The sequence below is a fragment of the Oncorhynchus masou genome, chromosome 19 (genome assembly GCF_036934945.1).
Source record: "Oncorhynchus masou masou isolate Uvic2021 chromosome 19, UVic_Omas_1.1, whole genome shotgun sequence".
Lineage (NCBI taxonomy): Eukaryota > Metazoa > Chordata > Actinopteri > Salmoniformes > Salmonidae > Oncorhynchus > Oncorhynchus masou.
The window spans coordinates 10,284,145-10,306,207 of record NC_088230.1 but is presented as its reverse complement, the minus strand read 5'-3'; the positions used below and the strand labels follow the sequence as shown (position 1 = coordinate 10,306,207).

General features: G+C 41.5%; 1 protein-coding gene across 1 annotated transcript in view; it reads left to right on the top strand.

The window, feature by feature from the left end:
- The first annotated feature begins 3,931 nt into the window (after positions 1–3,931).
- The window catches only part of LOC135505786 (phospholipase B1, membrane-associated-like), a 27,273-nt gene continuing 9,141 nt past the window's right edge, over positions 3,932–22,063 (top strand). Inside the window, exons 1-30 of the mRNA XM_064924925.1 lie at positions 3,932–4,137; positions 4,740–4,793; positions 5,606–5,669; positions 5,802–5,836; positions 7,303–7,384; positions 7,489–7,540; positions 7,647–7,724; positions 7,830–7,895; positions 7,986–8,056; positions 8,186–8,261; positions 8,871–8,981; positions 9,168–9,233; positions 9,339–9,410; positions 9,804–9,878; positions 10,006–10,066; positions 10,674–10,732; positions 10,909–10,988; positions 11,164–11,207; positions 11,400–11,508; positions 11,652–11,703; positions 11,815–11,895; positions 12,047–12,112; positions 12,633–12,739; positions 12,984–13,065; positions 13,192–13,296; positions 14,966–15,061; positions 16,865–16,936; positions 17,151–17,228; positions 17,440–17,500; positions 19,738–19,796. Coding sequence (XP_064780997.1) covers positions 4,062–4,137; positions 4,740–4,793; positions 5,606–5,669; positions 5,802–5,836; positions 7,303–7,384; positions 7,489–7,540; positions 7,647–7,724; positions 7,830–7,895; positions 7,986–8,056; positions 8,186–8,261; positions 8,871–8,981; positions 9,168–9,233; positions 9,339–9,410; positions 9,804–9,878; positions 10,006–10,066; positions 10,674–10,732; positions 10,909–10,988; positions 11,164–11,207; positions 11,400–11,508; positions 11,652–11,703; positions 11,815–11,895; positions 12,047–12,112; positions 12,633–12,739; positions 12,984–13,065; positions 13,192–13,296; positions 14,966–15,061; positions 16,865–16,936; positions 17,151–17,228; positions 17,440–17,500; positions 19,738–19,796 — 2,190 coding nt within the window. The 5' untranslated portion in view covers positions 3,932–4,061. The remainder of the gene's footprint in view (positions 4,138–4,739; positions 4,794–5,605; positions 5,670–5,801; positions 5,837–7,302; positions 7,385–7,488; positions 7,541–7,646; positions 7,725–7,829; positions 7,896–7,985; positions 8,057–8,185; positions 8,262–8,870; positions 8,982–9,167; positions 9,234–9,338; positions 9,411–9,803; positions 9,879–10,005; positions 10,067–10,673; positions 10,733–10,908; positions 10,989–11,163; positions 11,208–11,399; positions 11,509–11,651; positions 11,704–11,814; positions 11,896–12,046; positions 12,113–12,632; positions 12,740–12,983; positions 13,066–13,191; positions 13,297–14,965; positions 15,062–16,864; positions 16,937–17,150; positions 17,229–17,439; positions 17,501–19,737; positions 19,797–22,063) is intronic.

Here is a 22,063-nt window from a genome sequence, read left to right as displayed (position 1 = left end):
AAGATAGCTAACTAATATGAAGTTAAGTAGTTGGTGATATTTAATTCACTTAGCTAGCTATACATTATGTTATGTTGGCTAGATAGCTAGCTAGCTACGTTAGCAGCTCATTTGAGTTAGCCTTCACTGTAGCTAGTTAGCTAATAATACAGCATTTTGTTTTACATTTTTTAAATGTATTTACTTACTTGAATAGGTTCTCCCAGCCATATGGATGATTGGAAAAACTATTTAACCATTTAATAACCAGACCTCCATACAAACTTGCTGCGCTGAATTATTGATGCACAATCGAACGTGGGCGTGCAACGTGGGCGTGCATGCTGCCAGCACGCCCACAAGCGAGCCACGCTGGGCAGTCTAATCAGCACACAGCAATTTGCCAAGTGCTAGTGAACACGAGCCGTAAGGGTAGAGCTGAAAAAAATGAAATCCCCTTGGGTGCTGTCATAGAGTTACATTAGAATAATTATATCCAAGAAGGCTCAATGTCATTGGCCACAGATAAAATGACGTCAAATCATGTTATATCAACAGTAGCTCTGATTGGACTGATCATGTCAACATCATACTTTCAAAGTCTTAGCTAGCAGTCATCATCATGAATCAAGTCGACAATCTACTGGCAAAATCATTGTCGTATAAAGAGAAATAATGAAGATAAATTATAGATAAAACGTATCGGTGCTTATTGGCCATTGGACATAAACATTGCACAACAAGTTGGAAATCACAAATTCAACAATGAGTGGTTTGGAAGGAATCAGTAGCTAACTGCAAGCATTGCAAAGCAATCATTAGCCTACTATTTAGTGGAATGGCTGTGTGGTCCCAAGTCTAAGAATGTCTTGTATGCTGCTGCATAAATTATGGAATATGCCAGGGAGATGTGTATACTGTAGCTAAGAAAATAATACTAGGTGTATGTTGTGTAGTAAGCTGTTAGTAGCCCATGTGCCTCACCCTAATAATTTGGTATATGTTCATCTCTTAATTTTGCCTACTGTTCTGACTTGGTGGTGCACATGTAGCCTATAACCTGTTTTAGAGAAATGTAATCATTGAATATTGTAAGAGCTTTATTGTCTGTTTATATGCCTGCTTTATTTATCCTACAGTTCTGACTTGGTGTACAGGGAGAACACTGTAATGTAAGGCCCATGTTCTGAATTATGTCTCTGTACATTTCAAAAGTGCTGAACAAATAGTTATATTGACCTTGTCTGTCCTAGCTCGCTCATTAATGTCTTAATCAAAATTACGGATTGCCTCTTATCCCCTTGTCCCCTTGAAATAGTTTGTACATCTCAATTGTCAGAAGAAACCACATTTTTTTAATCAAGTCAGCCATATGAGCTATGTTTTTTTTTAAGACAATAAATGAGGCTGAATGAACTGTTTCGCAGCCAGACAAGGCTCCACTGATAGCCAGGTGTAGCAGTGGTATAGTGCAATTAATGTAGTGTTTGAGAAACAAAAATGTTATTGAAATTAGACAGTTCACACAAAAATGTGTGTATATAAATATTAATAACTGGCATGCAGATTGGTAAAATGATAGGACAAATTGTAAGCTTCCCCAAAACTTGAAAGTAATGAGCAACCTATGGTCTTTACTATTACATGATTACATTTTTTTTTAAGTGTGTTAGCGAGTACACACAGACAGTATGAGGTCTGCCTATGGAAATCATGGAAATCTCTGTTGTGACTGGGTGTATTGATATACCATCCAAAGTGTAATTAATAACTTCACCGTGCACAAAAGGATATCTCCCTGGTCTTTGTGGTAGAAACTTTGAAATTCACTACTCAACTGAGGGACCTTACAGTGATGAGGTAGTCATTCAAAAACAATGTTAAACACTATTATTGCACACAGAGTCCATGCAATTTATTATCTGACTTGTTAAGCACATTTTTACTTCCCATAACAAATGGGTTAAATACGTATTGACTCAAGACATTTCAGTTTGAAATGTGTTATTATTTTGTAAAAGTTTCAAATAACATAATTCCACTTTGACATTATGGAGTATTGTGTATATGCCAGTGACACAAAAACTCAATTGAATCCATTTTAAATTTAGGCTGTAACACAAACAAATGTGGAAAGTCAATGGAATACTTTCTGAAGGCACTGTAGACCCAATCACAATCTCTTCAAAGTAAGTTACTACATCCAGTGAGCTCCAAATGTATTGGGACTGTGACACATTTTGTTTTATTTTGGCTCTGTACTTCAGCACTTTGGATTTGAAATGATACAATGAAGGTACTTTTTTTTAACCTTTATTTAACTAGGCAAGTCAGTCAAACTCTTATTTTCAATGACGGCCTAGGAACAGTGGGTTAACTGCCTGTTCAGGGGCAGAACGACAGATTTGTACCTTGTCAGCTCGGGGATTTGAACTTGCAACCTTTCCGGTTACTAGTCCAACGCTTTAACCTGCCGCCCCAAGTTAAAGTCCAGACTGTCAGCTTTAATTTGAGGTTATTTTCATCCATTTGGGGTGAACTTTAGAAAAGACAGCCCTTTTTGTAAATAGTCCCTCAATTTTAGGGGAACAAAGTTATTGGGACAAATTATTTTGTGTATAAAAGTAGTCAAAAGTATACTATTTGGTCCCATATTCCTAGCATACAATGATAGTGACGACAAACTTGTTGGATGCATTTGCTTTGCTTTGTTTTGATTGTGTTTCAGATTTTTTTTTTGTCCAATAGAAATTATTGGTAAATAATTTATGCTGTTATTTTGGAGTCACTTTTATTCTAAACACTTTTACATTAATGTGGATGCTACCATGATTATGGATAGTCCTGATTGAATCGTGAATAATAATTAGATATAGATATACAAAAAAATCTCAGAATTTATAAATGTAACATTTTATTTTCAGCCTGTGGTTCCTCGCCTTAAATCATGACTCCCACATTTGTAAATGTTAGCAGGCTAATTGAAGTCATTCACACATTTCTAAACAACTTTTAAAGTATGTAATAATGATTCATTAAAAAAAAAGATTGTCGAGGAAGGTTCTCATTGGCACTGTTCACATTGATATTGGAGTCATTTAGCAGACACTCTTATCCAGAACGACTTACTGTTTGGAAAGTATTCAGACCCCTTGACTTTTTCCACATTTTGTTACATTACAGCCTTATTCTAAAATGGAATAAATAGTATTTTTCCCCCTTATCAAACTATACACAATTCCCCATAATGACAATGCAAATATATATATTTTTTAAATTGAGCAAATGTATAAAAAAACAACCCTGAAATATCACATCTACAAACATATGCATTCAGACTCTTTACTCAGAACTTTGTTGAAGCATCTTTGGCAGCGTTAAAGCCTTGAGTCTTCTTGGGTATGAAGCTACAAGCTTGGCACACCTGTATCTGGGGAGTTTCTCCCATTATTTTCTGCAGATCTTCTCAAGCTCTGTCAGGTTGGATGGGGAGCGTCACTGTATCACTATTTTCACACCTCTCCAGAGATGTTAGATCGGGTTCAAGTAAGGTCTCTGGCTGGGCCACTCAAGAACATTCAGAGACTTGTCCCGAAGCCACTCCTGCATTGTCTTGGCTGTGTGCTTAGGGTCGTTGTACTGTTGGAAGATGAACCTTCTCCCCAGTCTAAGGTCCTGAGCACTCTGGAGCAGGTTTTCATCAAGGATCAGAGGTTTTTGTAAAATGGGCAGGTACTATGCTGTCCTAGCTTTAGGGGTGCAAGGAAAGGGAATAGCTTAGACTGGGCTGCCTCTCTCTCTCTCTCTCTCTCTCACGTCTTTGCTTTCACTTTCTTCCATTCTTTCTTCCTGTAATTATGGGATGTAACAATTTCACAGCCATGCCCAACCCCTCCCACTATGCATAATATGCATATGCATGATGTGTATTATATATCCTGGATAGGTGCACCTTTGAATCACATCAAACCACGAGGTTGAGGAAGCAGGACGGTAAAGGACAGTAAGCCCAGACAACTGAGCTGTTAGACAAACAGACAGAGAGTCAGACATAAAGACAGACAGAAGACAACAGATGGCCTATGAGGACAAACTTTGACAGACAAAGGATGCTTCCATTACTGGTTATAGCTCTGCTGGGGTTCTCCACAGCACCAGGTTTCTATGCACTTCTATACTCAAACTCTCTGATTATTTTAAACATAAAAGTTTACAAACTGGGTAAATTGAAGAATACCAGTGGCCTTGTGTTTCGTGTTCGCAGGAATGGTATTTGGGAAATATCACAAGTAGAGTCAAGTTGTATTTCTGTGGTGATTATTGGCATGCCTGAGGTCTCTCATATTTCAGTGTAATTGATGTACTGTTGCCCGCTTTGGTTACACCATTTTAATGTATTTCTGCATAGTTAAAGTAACATCTTGGGGACCTTGACAGACTTTCAGGAGTGAGACAAAAACAGTATAAATCATATAAATCAGATGGGACAACAAACTCTCTCACTGATACTGTAGGGGACACGACAGCATTCTTGTTGAATGTGTTCTTGTCGCCTCTCTTCTAAGATGATAACGCTAAATTCATGGAGCAAATAGGCTCTGAGAAAGCATTTGAGAAAAACCAAGATTTCATTTCATGTGTGCACACTTCACGTATGCTTTCCACATTCATATAGCAGTAAGCAACATTGATTGTATAAAAAAGATACTGTATTAATCTCCATAGTATGTGACCTGTAATGTCGCTTTTGTTATTCCCAGCCTCTGCACTGCCTTGCACTCAGATCTCTCTCTCCAAGACTATTCCCTCCTCAGGTGAGTATGTTCACTAATCTGTCATTAGCGATATACAGTAGTTGTTATCAATGGCTTGACAGCCCGAGGAGGGGAAGTACATCTTTACTGGGTAAAGAACAGTATGATCTGGCCTTGTACTCTGCTTAATGTCATTGAGGTCATTCAATTATATGTCTGGCCAACAAGAATGTAGAGATACACTGAGTATACAAAACATTAAGAACACATGCTCTTTCCATGACATAGACTGACCAGGCGAATCCAGGTGAAAGATATGATCCCTTATTGACGTCACTTGTAAAAATCCACTTCAATCAGTGTAGATAAAGAGGAGGAGACCGGTTAAATAAGGATCTTTAAGCCTTGAGACAATTGAGACATGGATTGTGTGTGTGTGCAATTCAGAGAGTGAATGGGCAAGACAAAAAATGGAAGTGCCTTTTAATGGGGTATGGAAGTAGGTGCCAGGCGCTCCGGTTTGTGTCAAGAACTGCAACGCTGCTGAGTTTTTCACACTCAACAGTTTCATGTGCGTATCAAGAATGGTCCACCACCCAAAGGACATCCAGCCAACTTGACACAACTATGGGAAGCATTGGAGTCAACATGGGCTAGCATCCCTGTGGAACGCTATCGACAGCATCTCGAGTCCATGCCCCGAAATATTGAAGCTGTTCCAAGGGCACAGCTCAATATTAGGATGGTGTTCCCAATGTTTGGTATACCCAGTGCATATCTTCAGTCTCGTTAGTCCTTTTTGAGTTGGCTGTTCTGAACGATCAACCAGTGCCGCCTCAGGTCGGCTCCTAATTTCACTATTTTCTCTCCAGCTCACAGTGTCAGACCCTCAGATGTGGCTGTGCTCTCTGCCATTGGACTTCCCCACACACACAGGTAAGCAACACATCAAAAGTATCTAACCTTGATAGATAAGGGAACACTACCAGGTGTCAATATTGAATCATCCTTGTGTCAATGTGAACGCAGAAAGGTTTTTCAAACTTCTGTTTCTCTCACTCTCCGCAGCAGCGAGCTGTCCAGAGTGTTATCGAGACTTCATGGTAAGCCCCTGCTATTCATGAGGATTTGGGGGTTACTCAATGTATCAAACCAGTCCTTTGAAACAGAAGAAAAGATCTTGCTCCACAGTCTAATATTATTGTGAAAATATGTATTCAAACCCAGGCTATAAACATAGACAGACACAAGTACACACAAATACACATTTTAATTTCATGTGACCTTCAGCACCAACTTTCAGACCGCATCAAATAATATCTCAATAAAACACACTTATTGGTTGATAAGACATTTTGGCCTGCTGATAGATCTTCCTCTTCCATGCCAAATGTCCTCCCATTGCAATCTGACCCTCGTGTATACTTACGTAGAATTCTCATCTCAATTCATCAAGATAATCTAGAACCAGACAGAATTTAGGTTTTTACCTTTTAAACAATTTATTTGTCTTCTGAACAATTTTCAATGATAGGCTTGTGCGGGAAAGGATAAAAGCATTGAAAAACTGAATACGTTTGGAAGAAATTATGTACTTGAGATAGTGGGAGTGTTAGACCTGCTCTTATATAAATTACTGTAACTGTTGAACGGTTTCACGTGTCATTACATACAAATAATTGTAGTTTTTTAGACAATACACAAATATAAGAATGAACAGCTTCCCATCTAATAGGTCAATATGTTCATTTTAGTATCAATTCATTAACCTCACATTACTGTGTGACATCTTTATGACTCCTTGCTGTCCCCAGTCCACCTGGCCGTGCTGCTACTCCAGTTTCATCTGTTCTGCCTTATTATTATTTGACCATGCTGGTCATTTATGAACATTTGAACATATTGGCCATGTTCTGTTATAATCTCCACCCGGTACAGCCAGAAGAGGACTGGCCACCCCACATTGCCTGGTTCCTCTCTAGGTTTCTTCCTAGGTTTTGGCCTTTCTAGGGAGTTTTTCCTAGCCACCGTGCTTCTACACCTGCATTGCTTGCTGTCTGGGGTTTTAGGCTGGGTTTCTGTACAGCACTTTGAGATATCAGCTGATGTACGAAGGGCTATATAAATAATTTGATTTGATTTGATTTATCGGTCCGGTATCAGTACCAACCCTGACAATACTAACGATAGAACCACCAGTCTTTACTGCCAACAATTTCACAAGAAAGAATTTCACAAGGAAGCAATAAAGACTATTGTACCTCTCACACAATACAAAAGAACATAAATAAAGATGAAAGTGATAGACACACTGTACTCTCAACTCACGTAGCACTTACTGCATGTTAGTACCAAGACAGTCCTACGTGTCTGGTCAAACCAATTTGCCCACGTGTATCTACAGTATATCTATATAGACAGTACATACAGTACTTAATATATAAATCATACGGGGCCATTTCCTATAATGTTTTTTTCACGCCATAAAGTGCCAAGTCGTGTGCATATGACAATGTTGATTTCACTTACAATCAAGCAACTTCCACCCCCTTACTCTCTGCCCCGCTAGAGTTGCTGACCATGTTTAACCCTGCAATGACCAGTACTCTCCTTGGTCAGACAAACCTCTATTCTGAATCCTCACAGCACAGGTAAACCACAACTACACTTGAGCAATGTGTGAGTAAAGACAGAGAAAGAGCGTGAAAGAAAGAGAGAAAAGTAGTATTTCAGACCATGTTTTGTTCATTTTCAGGGCTCTTGTCGAGCAGGCAAAGGAACTACCACTCTCCCTCAGGAGTAACCAGGTATTCGAGTGACTCTCCTTCTACACCACCCGACACATTGTCCTATAGAATCAGAACAGCTTCCCTGGTTGTCGTCTCTGACTGTGTCAGTTCTTCTCTCTGATAGGCCGTTGAGCTAGACACAGACTGGAAGCTGGTGATGCTTTTCGTTCAGGTGGATGAGCTCTGTGTATGTCAGGACCAGGTCAGCAGCCACCTCACATGTCTGGATTTCAGTCCACGTCTTCATTTCATGACTTTACAGTGTTCGTGGCTGCCTTCCTTTGAGTGAGTATTTGTGTGTATGCAGGTCAGCGAGACAATCAAAGCAGCTGTCCATCAGGTGGATCTTGCGCTGCAGGTGCTGCAGTCACAGGTGGGTTTTGGTGACTCGTGTGACACTCTCAGTAATGCTACAGTACATTCATTTATATGATTGTTAAGATTGCTCTTAATGTGTTTGCAGTTGAAGCGGACCATTGTCAATGTTGCACTGTGGTATGGAGAGTATGATACTGGATTTCGTTATCAGAACAGGTGACTTTCTCAACCAATTGCAATACTCCTCAATAAGTCAGTGCACTCATTCCCTGAGTTTGAAATTCTTCAGTGATTTCAATCTATAGTTTCTGGTAGGCATTTGATTGCTTCTATGTCTATTGACAGGATGTGTCAATGTATGGAGGAAAAACATGAAGGGGAGCTCAGACTACTGAAGGCCATCCTCACTCAAGTCCTCCAGGTTCAATGTCTTACATCTACGTCATCTCCCCTATATCCCCAACATCTACAGTGGGTAGAACAAGTATTTGATACACTGCCGATTTTGCAGGCTTTCCTATTTACAAAGCATGTAGAGGTCTGTAATTTTTCATCATAGGTACACTTCAACTGTGACAGATGGAATCTAAAACAAAAATCTTCACAGTTGAAGTGTACCTATGATAAAAATTACAGACCTCTACATGCTTTTTAAGTAGGAAGACCTGCAAAATCGGCAATGTATCAAATACTTGTTCTCCCCACTGTTTGTGCTGTTTACATTTTTTCCACTATACAAATAAGATAAAATGAGGTTAGATTGTATGTTATTGTCTGTTTTCACCCCCAAAATATTTTGCATCATAAAAAAAAAACTAAAACCCCATAAAAAATGGTAAACAACATACAGTAGGTCTATAGGAACTATGGACGGAAGGGGCTGTAGTACAGGGGAATTTACAAGTTAAAATGAAAGTGGCACACTCGTCTCTCCTTGCTGGGGATTTAGTAGACCAATATTTCAGTTAAAAAGGTGTTTTATATATAGTTATTATTATTTTTACAAACTACTATTCATGGTGGTCAATAGGAGTCCCTTGATCGACACCTGGTGGAGAAGCAGTGGTACAGCAACAGAGATGACTTCACCGTCCTACTGCAGGATGCCCCCTTCATCACATCAGACCCCGCCTCTTTTATTGTGAGTGACAAGCCATTAAACCCTCCCTACAATTTTTATACATTTAATGTGCCTATCGTATTGTGTGATGCAGAGTTGAGTTGTTATGGTGTGTGCGTACGCTTGCATACTGATACTTGCATCCGCTAGCATTTCTGATGCATACGTGTGTCAGTGTGTGTAACACAAATGTTAATCTATGTACAGAGCGCTGCCCCCAGAGCGGGTGAACAACACACCGACAAACTGGCAGTACAGATGTGGGCCAACTTGGTGCGTCACACAAAATACTACACATGCTGCTAACACACTGTGGCATTGTCTCGGCTCTTAGTTCTAGTCAAGGCAAACAAAGGAGACTTGTTTTCTGTTTTTCAGCTGCAGCCCACCATAGGCCAGCAGAACATGGAGGAAAATAGCATGATCATCTCTGTGCTATGCCCCAGTGAGGTGAGAGAGTGTGGCCTCCAACACACACCATACCTGGGTTCAAGTAGTTTTCTTTCAAATACTTTCATTGAGACTGCCTGGAGTGCCAGATGAGTGTGGTTTGTACTTTAGGGCCTATTCATTGGTTCCATTCATTGGTTCCATATTTGAACCCCTGCCTAAAGTCTGGCAAATACAGTATAGTGTCGGATTAATAGAATGTACTGTACATTGTGCACACACTGTACTATGAGCTGCCTATAAAAGTCTCACACAGTATAGTATGATTCATACAACTGAGAAATAATGCTGTTGTTGTTTTCAAACTTTCATCCTCCACTCACTCACTCACTCACTCACTCACTCACTCACTCACTCACTCACTCACTCACTCACTCACAATCACTCACACAGGACCGGCCCTTCCTGAGAACAGAGAGTAACTCTCCATCAGATCATACCAGTGAGCCCTCTCCTCTTCTCGACCCTGTGAGTTATTGTTGTCATGTATGAGGCCTGATACTGTATGACTATTAGACCCCTGCACATGGTGGTCTCTGCATACCCATTATACATGGTAATGACTCTGGATGTGCTCTGCGTGCCTTGTCGTCAGATCATGGGCACTCATATGCCCTGCGAAGACCGTAGCCCTTCCAACTCCCCACCCACCTCAGGTGAGAGGAATCCTAGCACTATACAACATACAGTGTACAATATACAGCTTATTTGTTGAGACACAGCCAGTATGCCCTGGTCTTGTATAACCCCTGCACTTACTGCAATGTTTCCCAAACTAAGGATCATTGCAATAAACAAAGCGGTTTCTGTTTTTCGTCTTGCAAATATGGCTCTATCCTTTGACCTGTTTAAGCTACACCATATTATGACCCCATCGCTGAAAGATAAGACTTCCGTTTCCCTCTACTTTTCCCATTAGACTCAATAGAACCGAATGGATAAGACCAGGCACTGGGGGGTAAAAGAGCATCATCAATGATAAAGTTATTTTCTACACAGAAGATCATAAAACAATATTGCCTGATGATCTTCTGGATTTCACAACACCTTTCTGAATGCATTACAGTCTCTTCAAACCACACTTCCTTCAGGTTGAAAGACTTTCAAAAGTACTAGTAATAGACTGTTATAGCCCCAATTAAAAATGGGCAAAAAAAAGTTTTAGAAAACAGACAGTGCGATGTCAACAGGTTTCTGATTGTGCTCCCTGGATAAAGTTTGCCTTATATCATTCTCATCACCTGATCTTCCATGCGTTCACAGTTCACGCCCTCCGGCCTGGCGATATTAATGTAGTAGCTGCAGTGGGCGACTCTCTGACTGTAAGTCACCTGTCCCTTGTTTACCTTTTATCTGTACTATAGTGGATAGTACATTAGTGAAGTAATCTACATTACCCCAGTTGTAGGACTGTTGCTCATCATATTTTATTGCTCGCAGTATTATTACACTCATGCTATTGCTATATTTATAACACACGCTTTGACCTATCCGGCAGGCGGGCAACGGTGTCGGATCGGGATCCAGCGTAATCAACCTACTGGATGTCCGGACGCAGTACAGGGGGTTATCATACAGGTGGGTCCTTATCGTAAAGGGTCCTTATCGCTCCTACAACGACACAGCAGTACAAAGTGCAGAGTCAATGTCAGTTCGTCTTCCTTTGCTGTGGGTTACCTGGAGGTAGAGGTGAACACTAATCTATATGGTTTACATCTCTAAATAGTCTATAACCAGCCTCTGTGTTTCTCAGTGTCGGTGGAGACGAGAACCTCACCACCGTCACCACTCTTCCCAGTGAGTCCCCTTCGTGTTGCTGTCGTCTTGTCTTCGCTATCAGGCTAATTGTGGAGCCAAAATGTTGCCCAAAGCCTGGAATACACATTCACACATTTACATTCAGAAGAGTAAGAAAAATGCTGTTGTTTTATGTGCATCGTTATCAATGTATTCCGGTTTGACGGATACGTCTTTTGTGTTGCTGCTCAGATATCCTGCGTGAGTTTAACCCCTCCCTGACTGGCTACTCAGTGGGCAAAGGCAAAGAGCACACCACTCAGGCCTTCCTCAACCAGGCTGTGGCCGGAGAAAGAGCCAAGTGAGTCTCATCACCAGTCCATATGATACTCTTCTATCCAGACATACCTGCCTCTCTGACTGACTATGTTTTACTGAATATGTTTTGTCGTTTTTATACTGTTGCCGAAGAGTGATGTTGGATTGTCTGTGTTTGTTTTTAAGGGACATCCCAGACCAAGTGCGAGCACTGGTGGCCAGGATGAAGAATGACTCGGTAAAAGATAATCCGGAATTATATTTCAATCTACTTTTTGTTTGCCTATAGATTGATATAATAAACAAGCTTATATGAAAACACGTTATCGCCCTCTGTCCTCTTTCACAGAGCGTTAATTTCCAAGACGACTGGAAAGTTATCACTTTGTTCATTGGAGGCAATGACATGTGTGAGTACTGCTACAACTCTGTGAGTACCAATACTTGGTGATAAGATACACTACATTAAGATACAATACCATTCTGTATCGTGACCTCCTCTAAGAACTCTGTCTGCAGTGACACTGTACCAGATGTGCATGTTCCATTGCTCTGACTGTCACTACCTTTCATTCCCACAGCTGTTTTACTCCACTGACAACTACGTGCGCCACATTCGTGAGTCTCTCGATTACCTTCATAAACAGGTAAGAGCTGTAGACATGTCACAGTTACAGTATATCCACATTCTTACATTTACAAATCTTATCAGCAAGCACATGCATTCCTGTGCTTTCAATTACTTGTTGTTTAACACAAACACTTTTTTTCTGTGTCTCTCTCTCTGTCTCTATCTCTCTGTCTCTCTCTCGGTCTCTCTGTCTCTCTCTCGGTCTCTCTGTGTCTCTCTGTCTCTCTGTGTCTATCTCTCTGTCTCTCTGTGTGTGTCTCTCTGTCTCTCTCTGTGTCTGTGTCTATCTCTCTGTCTCTGTCTGTCTGTCTGTCTGTCTGTCTGTCTGTCTCTGTCTGTCTCTCTCTCTCTGTCTCTCTCTGTCTGTCTGTCTGTCTCTGTCTGTCTGTCTGTCTCTCTGTCTCTCTCTGTTTCTCTGTGTGTCTCTCTCTCTCCGTCTCTCTGTGTCTCTCTCTCTCTCCGTCTCTCTCTGTCTCTCTCTCTCTATCTGTGTCTCTCTATGTCACTGTCTGTCTCCATCTCTCTCTCTCTCTCAGGTGCCGAGGGCCCTGGTCAACCTGGTGGAGCCTCTCTACATCCCCATTCTGAGACAGATGCACACACAAGAAAATGCCTATCTCAAGTGCCCTACCTGGCTTGCCAAGTAAGAGTCCCTCCTAGCAAGTGGAGAATATAACTAGAGCAGTTGATGGAGGGAGTTTTAATTGTAAAATTGTAAAATCCATTACAGGGAGGGTGCAAATGCACACTTTGAGTCGGGATGCCCCCTATCCGCAATCCTCCTCATCAAGCCACCACTTTCATATATTTGCCATTATGCAGGGTAATATACCAACGGATCTCTGAAGTCTAGATCAGTAACACCTAATCGTGTGTCTCTCCTTCAGTATTCTGTGTCCCTGTGTCATTTCGCCTAAGGAGGGCTCTGTAACACTTCAGAAACTCCACGTTCTGAACAGAGATTATCAGGTATGGAAAAACTAATTCTGCAGTCCATTGAGACCACAATATTATACATGACGCTATGGTAAATACCATAAGAGGGTGGTTGCTCAATGATTACCAATAACAAAAATTAACTGTTACCTCTTTCAGCGTGGACTGCATGAGCTAGTGGAGTCAGGACGATACGACACCCATAACAACTTCACGGTGGTCCTGCAGCCTTTCCTACGAGACATCATCATTCCAGTGATGGAGGTTAGGCACACTGCATTGTCACTCACCTGTTCTCTAAAACAACAATTGTAAGACTGTACAATGTGTATGAATATTCCAATGCCGTTAAATGGCTAGACACACACACACACTCCAACGCACAAATACACGCACACACACATATACTCCGGCAGACGCACGCACGCATGTACGGACACACCCACCCACACACATACTCCGGCTGATGCACGCATATATATGGACACACACACCACACACACACACACACACACACACACGCATGTACAGACACACACACACACACACACACACTGAGTTGATCATGTTCAATTGTAATTACTATGCATTGTTTCATTGAGTGAACAATATATATATATATATAGAGAGAGAGCAAAGTATAGGTTTTTCTCTATACACAGTGTCTTCGAAAAGTATCTAGACTCCTTTACTTTTTCCACATTTTGTTAGGTTACAGCCTTATTCTATTTTTTAAATTTAAATCCATTGTCAATCTACACACAATACCCACACAATACCCTATAATGACAAAGCTAATTTATATATATTTTTTAAACAGACATCACATTTACATAAGTATTCAGACCCTTTACTTAGTACCTTGTTAAAGCACCTTTGGCAGTGATTACAGCCTTGACTCTTCATTGGTATGACGCTACAATCTTGGCACACCTGTATTTGGGGAGTTCTCCCAACCCTGTCAGGTTGGATGGGGAGCGTTGCTGCACAGCTATTTTCAGGTCTCTCCAGAGATGTTCGACCGGGCTCTGGCTGGGCCACTCAAGGATATCCAGAGGCTTGTCCCAAAGACACTCCTTGTCTGTGTGCTTGGTTTGTTGTCCTATTGGAAGGTGAACCTTTGTCCCAATCTGAGGTCCTGAGCTCTCTGGAGCAGGTTTTCATCAAAGATCTCTCTGTACTTTGCTCCATTCCAAGTGGGCTGTCATGTGCCAAGCGGGCTGGTTCTCCCATCTCCACAGAGGAACTCTAGAGCTCTGTCAGGGTTCTTGGTCATGTCCCTGATTTCTCCTAGGAGACCAGCTCTAGGAAGAGTCTTGGTGGTTCCAAATGTCTTCCGTTTAAGAATGATGGAGGCCACTGTGTTCTTGGGGACCTTCAATGCTGCAGAAATGTTTTGGTACCCTTCCCCAGATCTGCGCCTCGACACAATTCTGTCTCTGAGCTCTACGGACAATCCCTTTGACCCCATGGCTTGGTTTTGCTCTGACATGCATTGTCAACTGTGTGACCTTATATAGTCAAGTGTGTGCCTTTCCAAATCATGTCCAATCAAGTTGTAGAAACATCTCAAGGATGATCAATGAAAACAGGATGCACCTAAGCTCAATTTTGAGACTCATAGCAAAGGGTCTGAATACTTATGTAAATAAGGTATTTCTGTTTCATTTTTAATCATTTAGCAAAAATGTAAAAAAAAAAAAAATTTGCTTTTGCTTTGTCATTATGTCTTATTGTGTGTAGATTTCTGAGGATTTTTAAAAATTGAATCAGTATTAGAATAAGGCTGTAACGTAGCAAAATGTGGAAAAAGTCAAGGGGTCTATATATCCTCTTGGGCTTCTAAACTCACCTGCACACCTTTTTTAATTTTTTGTCTTTCACACACACACAAGCACACATATTCACACTACACTCTCTGTCTGACACATAGGATGGACGTCCAGACCGCACTTACTTCAGTCCTGACTGCTTCCATCTCAGTCAAAAGGCCCAGACTCAGATGGCTCGTGGTCTCTGGAACAACATGGTGAGACCCAATACACTCTTAGAAAAAAATGGGGTTCTAAAAGGGTTCTGTGGCTGTCCCCAGATAGAACCCTTTTTGGTTCCAGCTAGAACTCTTTTGTGTTCCATGTAGAACCCTCTGTGGAAAAGGTTTTTACATGAAATCCAAAAGGGTTCTACCTGGAACCAAATGGGGTTCTTAAAATAGTTATTCTATGGGGACAGCACAACAACCCTTTTTGCTTCTAGATAGAAAGAAATGTGCTATGAGTGTAACACATCATATGTATGGCAGCCAAGGCAAACCCTTCACATTGTCAAATTCTGAACTAGTTTTGAAGTTCTGAAAACTACAGACTGTCCCAAGTTAGGTTTTAAAGTTGACTTCAGCCAAAACGTAAAAACGGAGAAAACGGCATTCAAAGACACTCAACTTGATTGTTTCAAAAGAGATTGTCACTACATGTTTTATTTTTAAAACAGCAACTGCTGGTATTGTTTGCATTCAATAACCATTACCAGAATGAATTATTCTACTATACAATCATAGATACAGATACAGTATAATATAATGAGGTGCAATTTCCTTTTTCCCCAGTTCCCTTTTAACAAACTGTGAAATGCAGCAATACGCAACATGGCGTTTAGTCTGCAGGAAAGCCACACAAAGAATACTAATAACAATATGCCTCTCGCTTCCAACAAGTTTAGGATAGGATACAGTGGCGGATTTAGGTATAGGTTAATTTTTTGGGAATGGTGACATTTGCGCGATCGGTTTTCTATCGCACATTTGCACGTGAATGATATCATGTCACGGTGTGGGACTGTGGGTCAATTAACCTTGTCGGAGTGGGCACCCTGATTTTAGTTTGTGAGCTAGGCAGGCTACTGCCTGGGAAGGTAGGTGGTGGCAGGGGAATCTATTAAATAGCGCATCTCTAATTTTATACAGTACTAATGCAATTAGTAAAATCAGTCACACGATGAAATGCTACCAAATAAACCACAATTCATTCATAAGTGTGAATATATAGTTTCACAGACATATTGTTGCATTTTGCATATTGTTTCCCAGGGAGCCGTACAAGCTAAAAACCGCCACTGATATGATATTGATTGCTTTGCTACCTATAATCTTAATCATTCTGAACGGCTGAAATTACTGCAATACTTTTAATATATTTTAATCACTTTTCATTACATTTTGGCCAGCTAACCACTGATCAAGCAACATCAGAGGAAAGTCTGGACCTCTTTTATGAACGTTACTCATTAGCTACGGCGTATGGCTACTTTTAGACCAAATTAAAATCCGACCCACTTGTATTCATTACTACATTGTTGATTGTAAATGACAACTTTATACGACTACATTAATAACCATCTAGCTAATTATCCTGTATCTAAACCAGCCTGATGTAATTTATCTGTAGGGTTTAAAATATTCAAAACAACCAAAATCTCAATTTCCACAAAAACAAATTTTTGTTGCATTTTGCATTTCACTTTTTTCCTTACAAAAAGTCATCTGTGACACCCGGCAGGTTCTCGTAGGCCACCTCACATATATCCATCTATATATTATATAGAACCTGACATTTCATTTATACATGTGACAATACATGTGACATGTCATAACATATACAGTATGTGGCTCTGACTGTCACTACCCAAAACACAACACTGTGTTGCACTGAGGGACATAAAGGAAGACACAAATAACACCTTGAGTTGAAACGCAAGCTATAAGACAATCCTCCCAGTTCTTTTCAATTCTCTGACATGTTGCTGAATCATTCTTGTTGCTTTTGCGTTCCACTAGCTGGAGCCTCTGGGCAAGAAGACTGCCCAACAGGACTTTAATGATGCTATCTCTGTGAAATGCCCCTCTAAGGTACAATATTAGGACAATATGTTTACAATTGTCAGAACTATAGAACTACTGTGACGTCTTCACTTTATTTAATTGCATTTACTGATATATTTTGGTCACCCTTTTGGGAGTTTTACAGAAAAGAGTGCAATTATAACATGTCAATTCATGAGTATAACGTGTTGATAGTACTATATGTTTAGCTGATACAACTGTGTCTCTGACTTCCCCGTAGACCTCACCATTTGTGCGGACCTATGTCAACAGCAATTACACCTATGAGGAACCCACCCCAACACTTCCACCAATTACAGTAGGCCACCATTCCAGGTTTAAATCTCTGTGCCTTCCGGTATTTTTTTTTACATGTGTAGATAAGGTGGACCAAGTCAAAACGTTCAAGCGATAGAGGAGTAATGATAACTGTTATTACAGCAATGTGTTCATAGTTAATTTAGGTATTCAATATTTGACAATACTGTCTCACATTCATCTGTCAATATATTGTCTGTCTTCTCTCCCAGAACTGGGGAAGTGACTTCTCTTGTGGGAATTTTGCTCCATCCACCTCTGTGCCTACATCAGGTGAGAGTGAGAGAAGTGTAGTAAGAGGTGACAAAGTTTCATACGAGGAAGTGCATGACTAAGGGAAGGCCAATGATCTGGTTGCATGACATTTGTCCAACCCCCTCACCACACCAATCACACAACGTGTCTGAGATAGGTGTCGAAACCCAACAGTGTGTCAGAGTGAGCAATGAGCTGTCGCCCTATCTTAGCTATGATGTGGGCGTGCCCCAAGGGTCAATACTGGGGCCCCTCCTGTTCAGCCTGTACATTAATGGTCTGCCTTCTGTCTGTACTGGGTCTGAAGTTCAAATGTATGCAGATGATACAGTGATATATGTGCATGCAAAGAGCAAACAACAAGCTGCACAAGAACTCACTACTGTAATGGTCCAGGTTACAAAGTGGCTCAGTGACTCGTGTTACATTTACATTTACATTTAAGTCATTTGGCAGACGCTCTTATCCAGAGCGACTTACAAATTGGTGAATTCACCTTATGACATCCAGTGGAACAGCCACTTTACAATAGTGCATCTAAATCATTTAAGGGGGGGTGAGAAGGATTACTTTATCCTATCCTAGGTATTCCTTAAAGAGGTGGGGTTTCAGGTGTCTCCGGAAGGTGGTGATTGACTCCGCTGTCCTGGCGTCGTGAGGGAGTTTGTTCCACCATTGGGGGGCCAGAGCAGCGAACAGTTTTGACTGGGCTGAGCGGGAACTGTACTTCCTCAGTGGTAGGGAGGCGAGCAGGCCAGAGGTGGATGAACGCAGTGCCCTTGTTTGGGTGTAGGGCCTGATCAGAGCCTGGAGGTACTGCGGTGCCGTTCCCCTCACAGCTCCGTAGGCAAGCACCATGGTCTTGTAGCGGATGCGAGCTTCAACTGGAAGCCAGTGGAGAGAGCGGAGGAGCGGGGTGACGTGAGAGAACTTGGGAAGGTTGAACACCAGACGGGCTGCGGCGTTCTGGATGAGTTGTAGGGGTTTAATGGCACAGGCAGGGAGCCCAGCCAACAGCGAGTTGCAGTAATCCAGACGGGAGATGACAAGTGCCTGGATTAGGACCTGCGCCGCTTCCTGTGTGAGGCAGGGTCGTACTCTGTGTTTGCATCTCAATGTGAAAAAAACTGTTTGCATGTTCTTCACAAAGAGGGCAACAGATGCTACTGAGCCAGATGTCTATGTGTCAGGGGAGAAGCTCCAGGTGGTATCCGATTTTAAGTACCTTGGCATCTTACTTGATTCCAACCTCTCTTTTAAAAAGCATGTGAAAAAGGTAATTCAAATAACTAAATTCAACCTAGCTAATTTCCGATTTATACGAAATTGTTTGACTACAGAGGTAGCAAAACTGTACTTCAACTCTATGATACTCCCCCACTTAACATACTGCTTGACTAGTTGGGCCCAAGCTTGCTGTACAACATTAAAACCTATTCAGTCTGTCTACAAACAGGCTCTCAAAGTGCTTGATAGGAAGCCCAATAGCCATCATCATTGTCACATCCTTAGAAAGCATGAGCTCTTGAGTTGGGAAAATCTTGTGCAATACACCGACGCATTTCTTGTATTCAAGATCCTTAATGGCCTGGCTCCCCCTCCACTCAATATTTTTGTTGAACAGAAAACCCAGACATATGGCAGCAGATCCACAAGGTCTGCCATGAGAGGTGACTGTATAGTTCCCCTAAGGAAAAGCACCTTTAGTAAATCTGCATTCTCTGTGAGAGCTTCCCATGTCTGGAATACACTGCCATCAGACACACATAACTGCACCACATATCACACTTTCACAAAATGCTTGAAGACATGGCTATAGGTCAATCAGATTTGTGAACATGGTCCCTAGCTGTGTGTTGCCGCTTTCCATGTTGTCTGTTGTCTGTAGCTTGTGAGGTGTGGAAACACTTTGTTGCTTTTATAAATTTTGTCTTGCTGCTTTTTGCTCTATGTTGCTCTGTCTGTATGCTATGTCTTGCTTGTCCTATGTTGCTATGTCTTGCTTGTTCTATGTTGCTATTGTCTATATTGTAATTGTTTTTAATAACCTGCCCAGGGACTGCGGTTGAAAATTAGCCGGCTGGCTAAAACCGGCACTTTTACTGAAACGTTGATTAATGTGCACTGTCCTTGTAAAAATAAAAATAAACTCAAACTCAGTGTATGATTCATTTGTTGTAACATTATAGACAATGGAAAGTAAAGAGATGCTGGTGTATTTGTGTTTATGTATCAATCTGTTCCTTTGTCCCCAGTTCATAAGCTGCGACCAGGAGACATCAAGGTGGTGGCAGCACTGGGAGACTCAAACACTGTAAGAGAGTGTTTATGTTGGTGTGATATGTTGTGTGTGTGTGTGTGTGTTTGTGTGTGCATGCATGTGTTCTTGTAAAATAGAACAATCTGAATGTGCTGATAGTAAATTTGCTGACATATCCAGGGATTTTCATGCCATTGTAATCTTTGGGCTGGCCTTAAAAGTCCAAACAGTGCAATTTTGGGGAAATTCATTTTAGGGATGAAAAACGCTTTAAGTGTAAACTTAAAAGTATGTAGAAAAGAGAATGGACATATAGATTTTTTTTATAATATCATCTTTGGGAACTAACAATCACCTAAATAAAAGCTAGACAGTCAGAGAGAATTAAAGATTCCAAAAACTATGAATTTAGCAGTATTCATTTTGCTATTATGTTTGAACAAAAGAAAAATGTGTAGAATTGCTGGAAATTGACATAAAAATGCTCAAATTCCTCTACAGCGCCAAGATGGGGGCCTCTAAAATGTAGCCGTGCTGATGTCTGACCTAGCTCATTCTTTTTTTCCCACCTTTATTTAATCAGGTAGGCCAGTTGAGGACAAGTTTGCATTTACAACTGTGACCTGGCCAAGATAAAGCAAAGCAGTGCAACAAAAAACAACAACACAGAGTTACAAGTGGGATAAACAAAAATACAGTCAATAACACAATAGAAAAATCTACATACAGTGTGTGCTAATGGAGAAAGGAGGTAGGCAATAAATAGGCCATAGTAGCGAAGTAATTACAATTTAGCAAATTAACAGTGGAGTGATAGATGTGCAGATGATAATGGGCAAAGGAGCACAAATACTGATGTGCAAAGGAGCACAAAAGTAAATAAAAACAATATGGGGATGAGGTATGTCGTTGGATGGGCTATTTACAGATGGGCTGTGTACAGCTGCAGCGATCTGTAAGGTGCTCAGATAGCTCATGCTTAAAGTTAGCGAGGGAGATAAGTCTCCAACTTCGATTTTTGCAATTCGTTCCAGTCATTGGCAGCAGAGAGCTGGAAGGAAAGGCGGCCAAAAGAGGTGTTGGCTTTGGGGATGACCAGTGAGATATACCTCTGGGGCACATGCTTCGGGCACGTGCTATGGTGACTAGTGAGCTGAGATAATGCGGAGCTTTACCTAGCAAAGACTTATAGATGACCTGGAGCCGGTGGGTTTGGCGACGAATATGTAGCGAGGGCCAGCCGACGAGAGCAAACAGGTCAAAGTGGTGGGTGGTATATGGGGCTTTGGTGACAAAACGGATGGCACTGTGATAGACTGCATCCAGTTTGTTGAGTAGAGTGTTGGAGGCTATTTTGTAAATGACATCGCCGAAGTCGAGGATCGGTAGGAGAGTCAGTTTTACGAGGGTATGTTTGACAGCGTAAGTGAAGGAGGCTTTGTTGCAATGGGAAGCTGATTCTAGATTTAATTTTTGATTGGAGATGCCTAATATAAGTCTGGAAGGAGAGTTTACAGTCTAGCCAGACACCTAGGTATTTGTAGTTGTCCACATATTCTAGTCAGAACTGTCCAGAGTTGTGATGCTAGTCGGGCAGGCAGGTGCGGGCAGTGATCGGCTTGAAGAGCATGCATCTAGTTTTACTAGCATTTAAACGCAGTTGGAGGCCACGGAGGGAGTGTTGTATGGCATTGAAGCTCGTTTGGAGGTTTGTTAACACAGTTTCCAAAGAAGGGCCAGGTGTATACAGAATGGTGTCGTCCGCGTAGCGGTGGGTCAAAGAATCACCCACAGAAAGAGCGACATCTTTGATATATACAGAAAAAATAGTTGGCCCGAGAATTGAACCCTGTGGTACCCCCATAGAGACTGCCAGAGGTCTGGACAACAGGCCCTCCAATTTGAGACACTGAACTCTTTCTGAGAAGAAGTTGGTGAACCAGACGAGGCAGTCATTTGAGAAAAGAAACGAAGGCTGTGGAGTCTGCCGATAAGAATACTGTGATTGACAGAGTCAAAAGCCTTGGCCAGGTCGATGAAGACGGCTGCACAGTACTATCTTTTATCAATGGCGGTTATGATAGCGTTTAGTTCCTCGAGCGTGGCTGAGGTGCACCCGTAACCAGCTCGGAAACCGGATTGTACAGCTGAGAAGGTACGGTGGGATTCAAAATGATCAGTAATCTGTTTGTTAACTTGGCTTTTGAAGACTTTAGAACGGCAGAGCAGGATGGATATAGGTCTGTAACAGTTTGGGTCACTGTGGCATCAGCTGTGTACCCGAGTGATCATAGGGTCCACTGAGCAGGCCAGGAGATGGG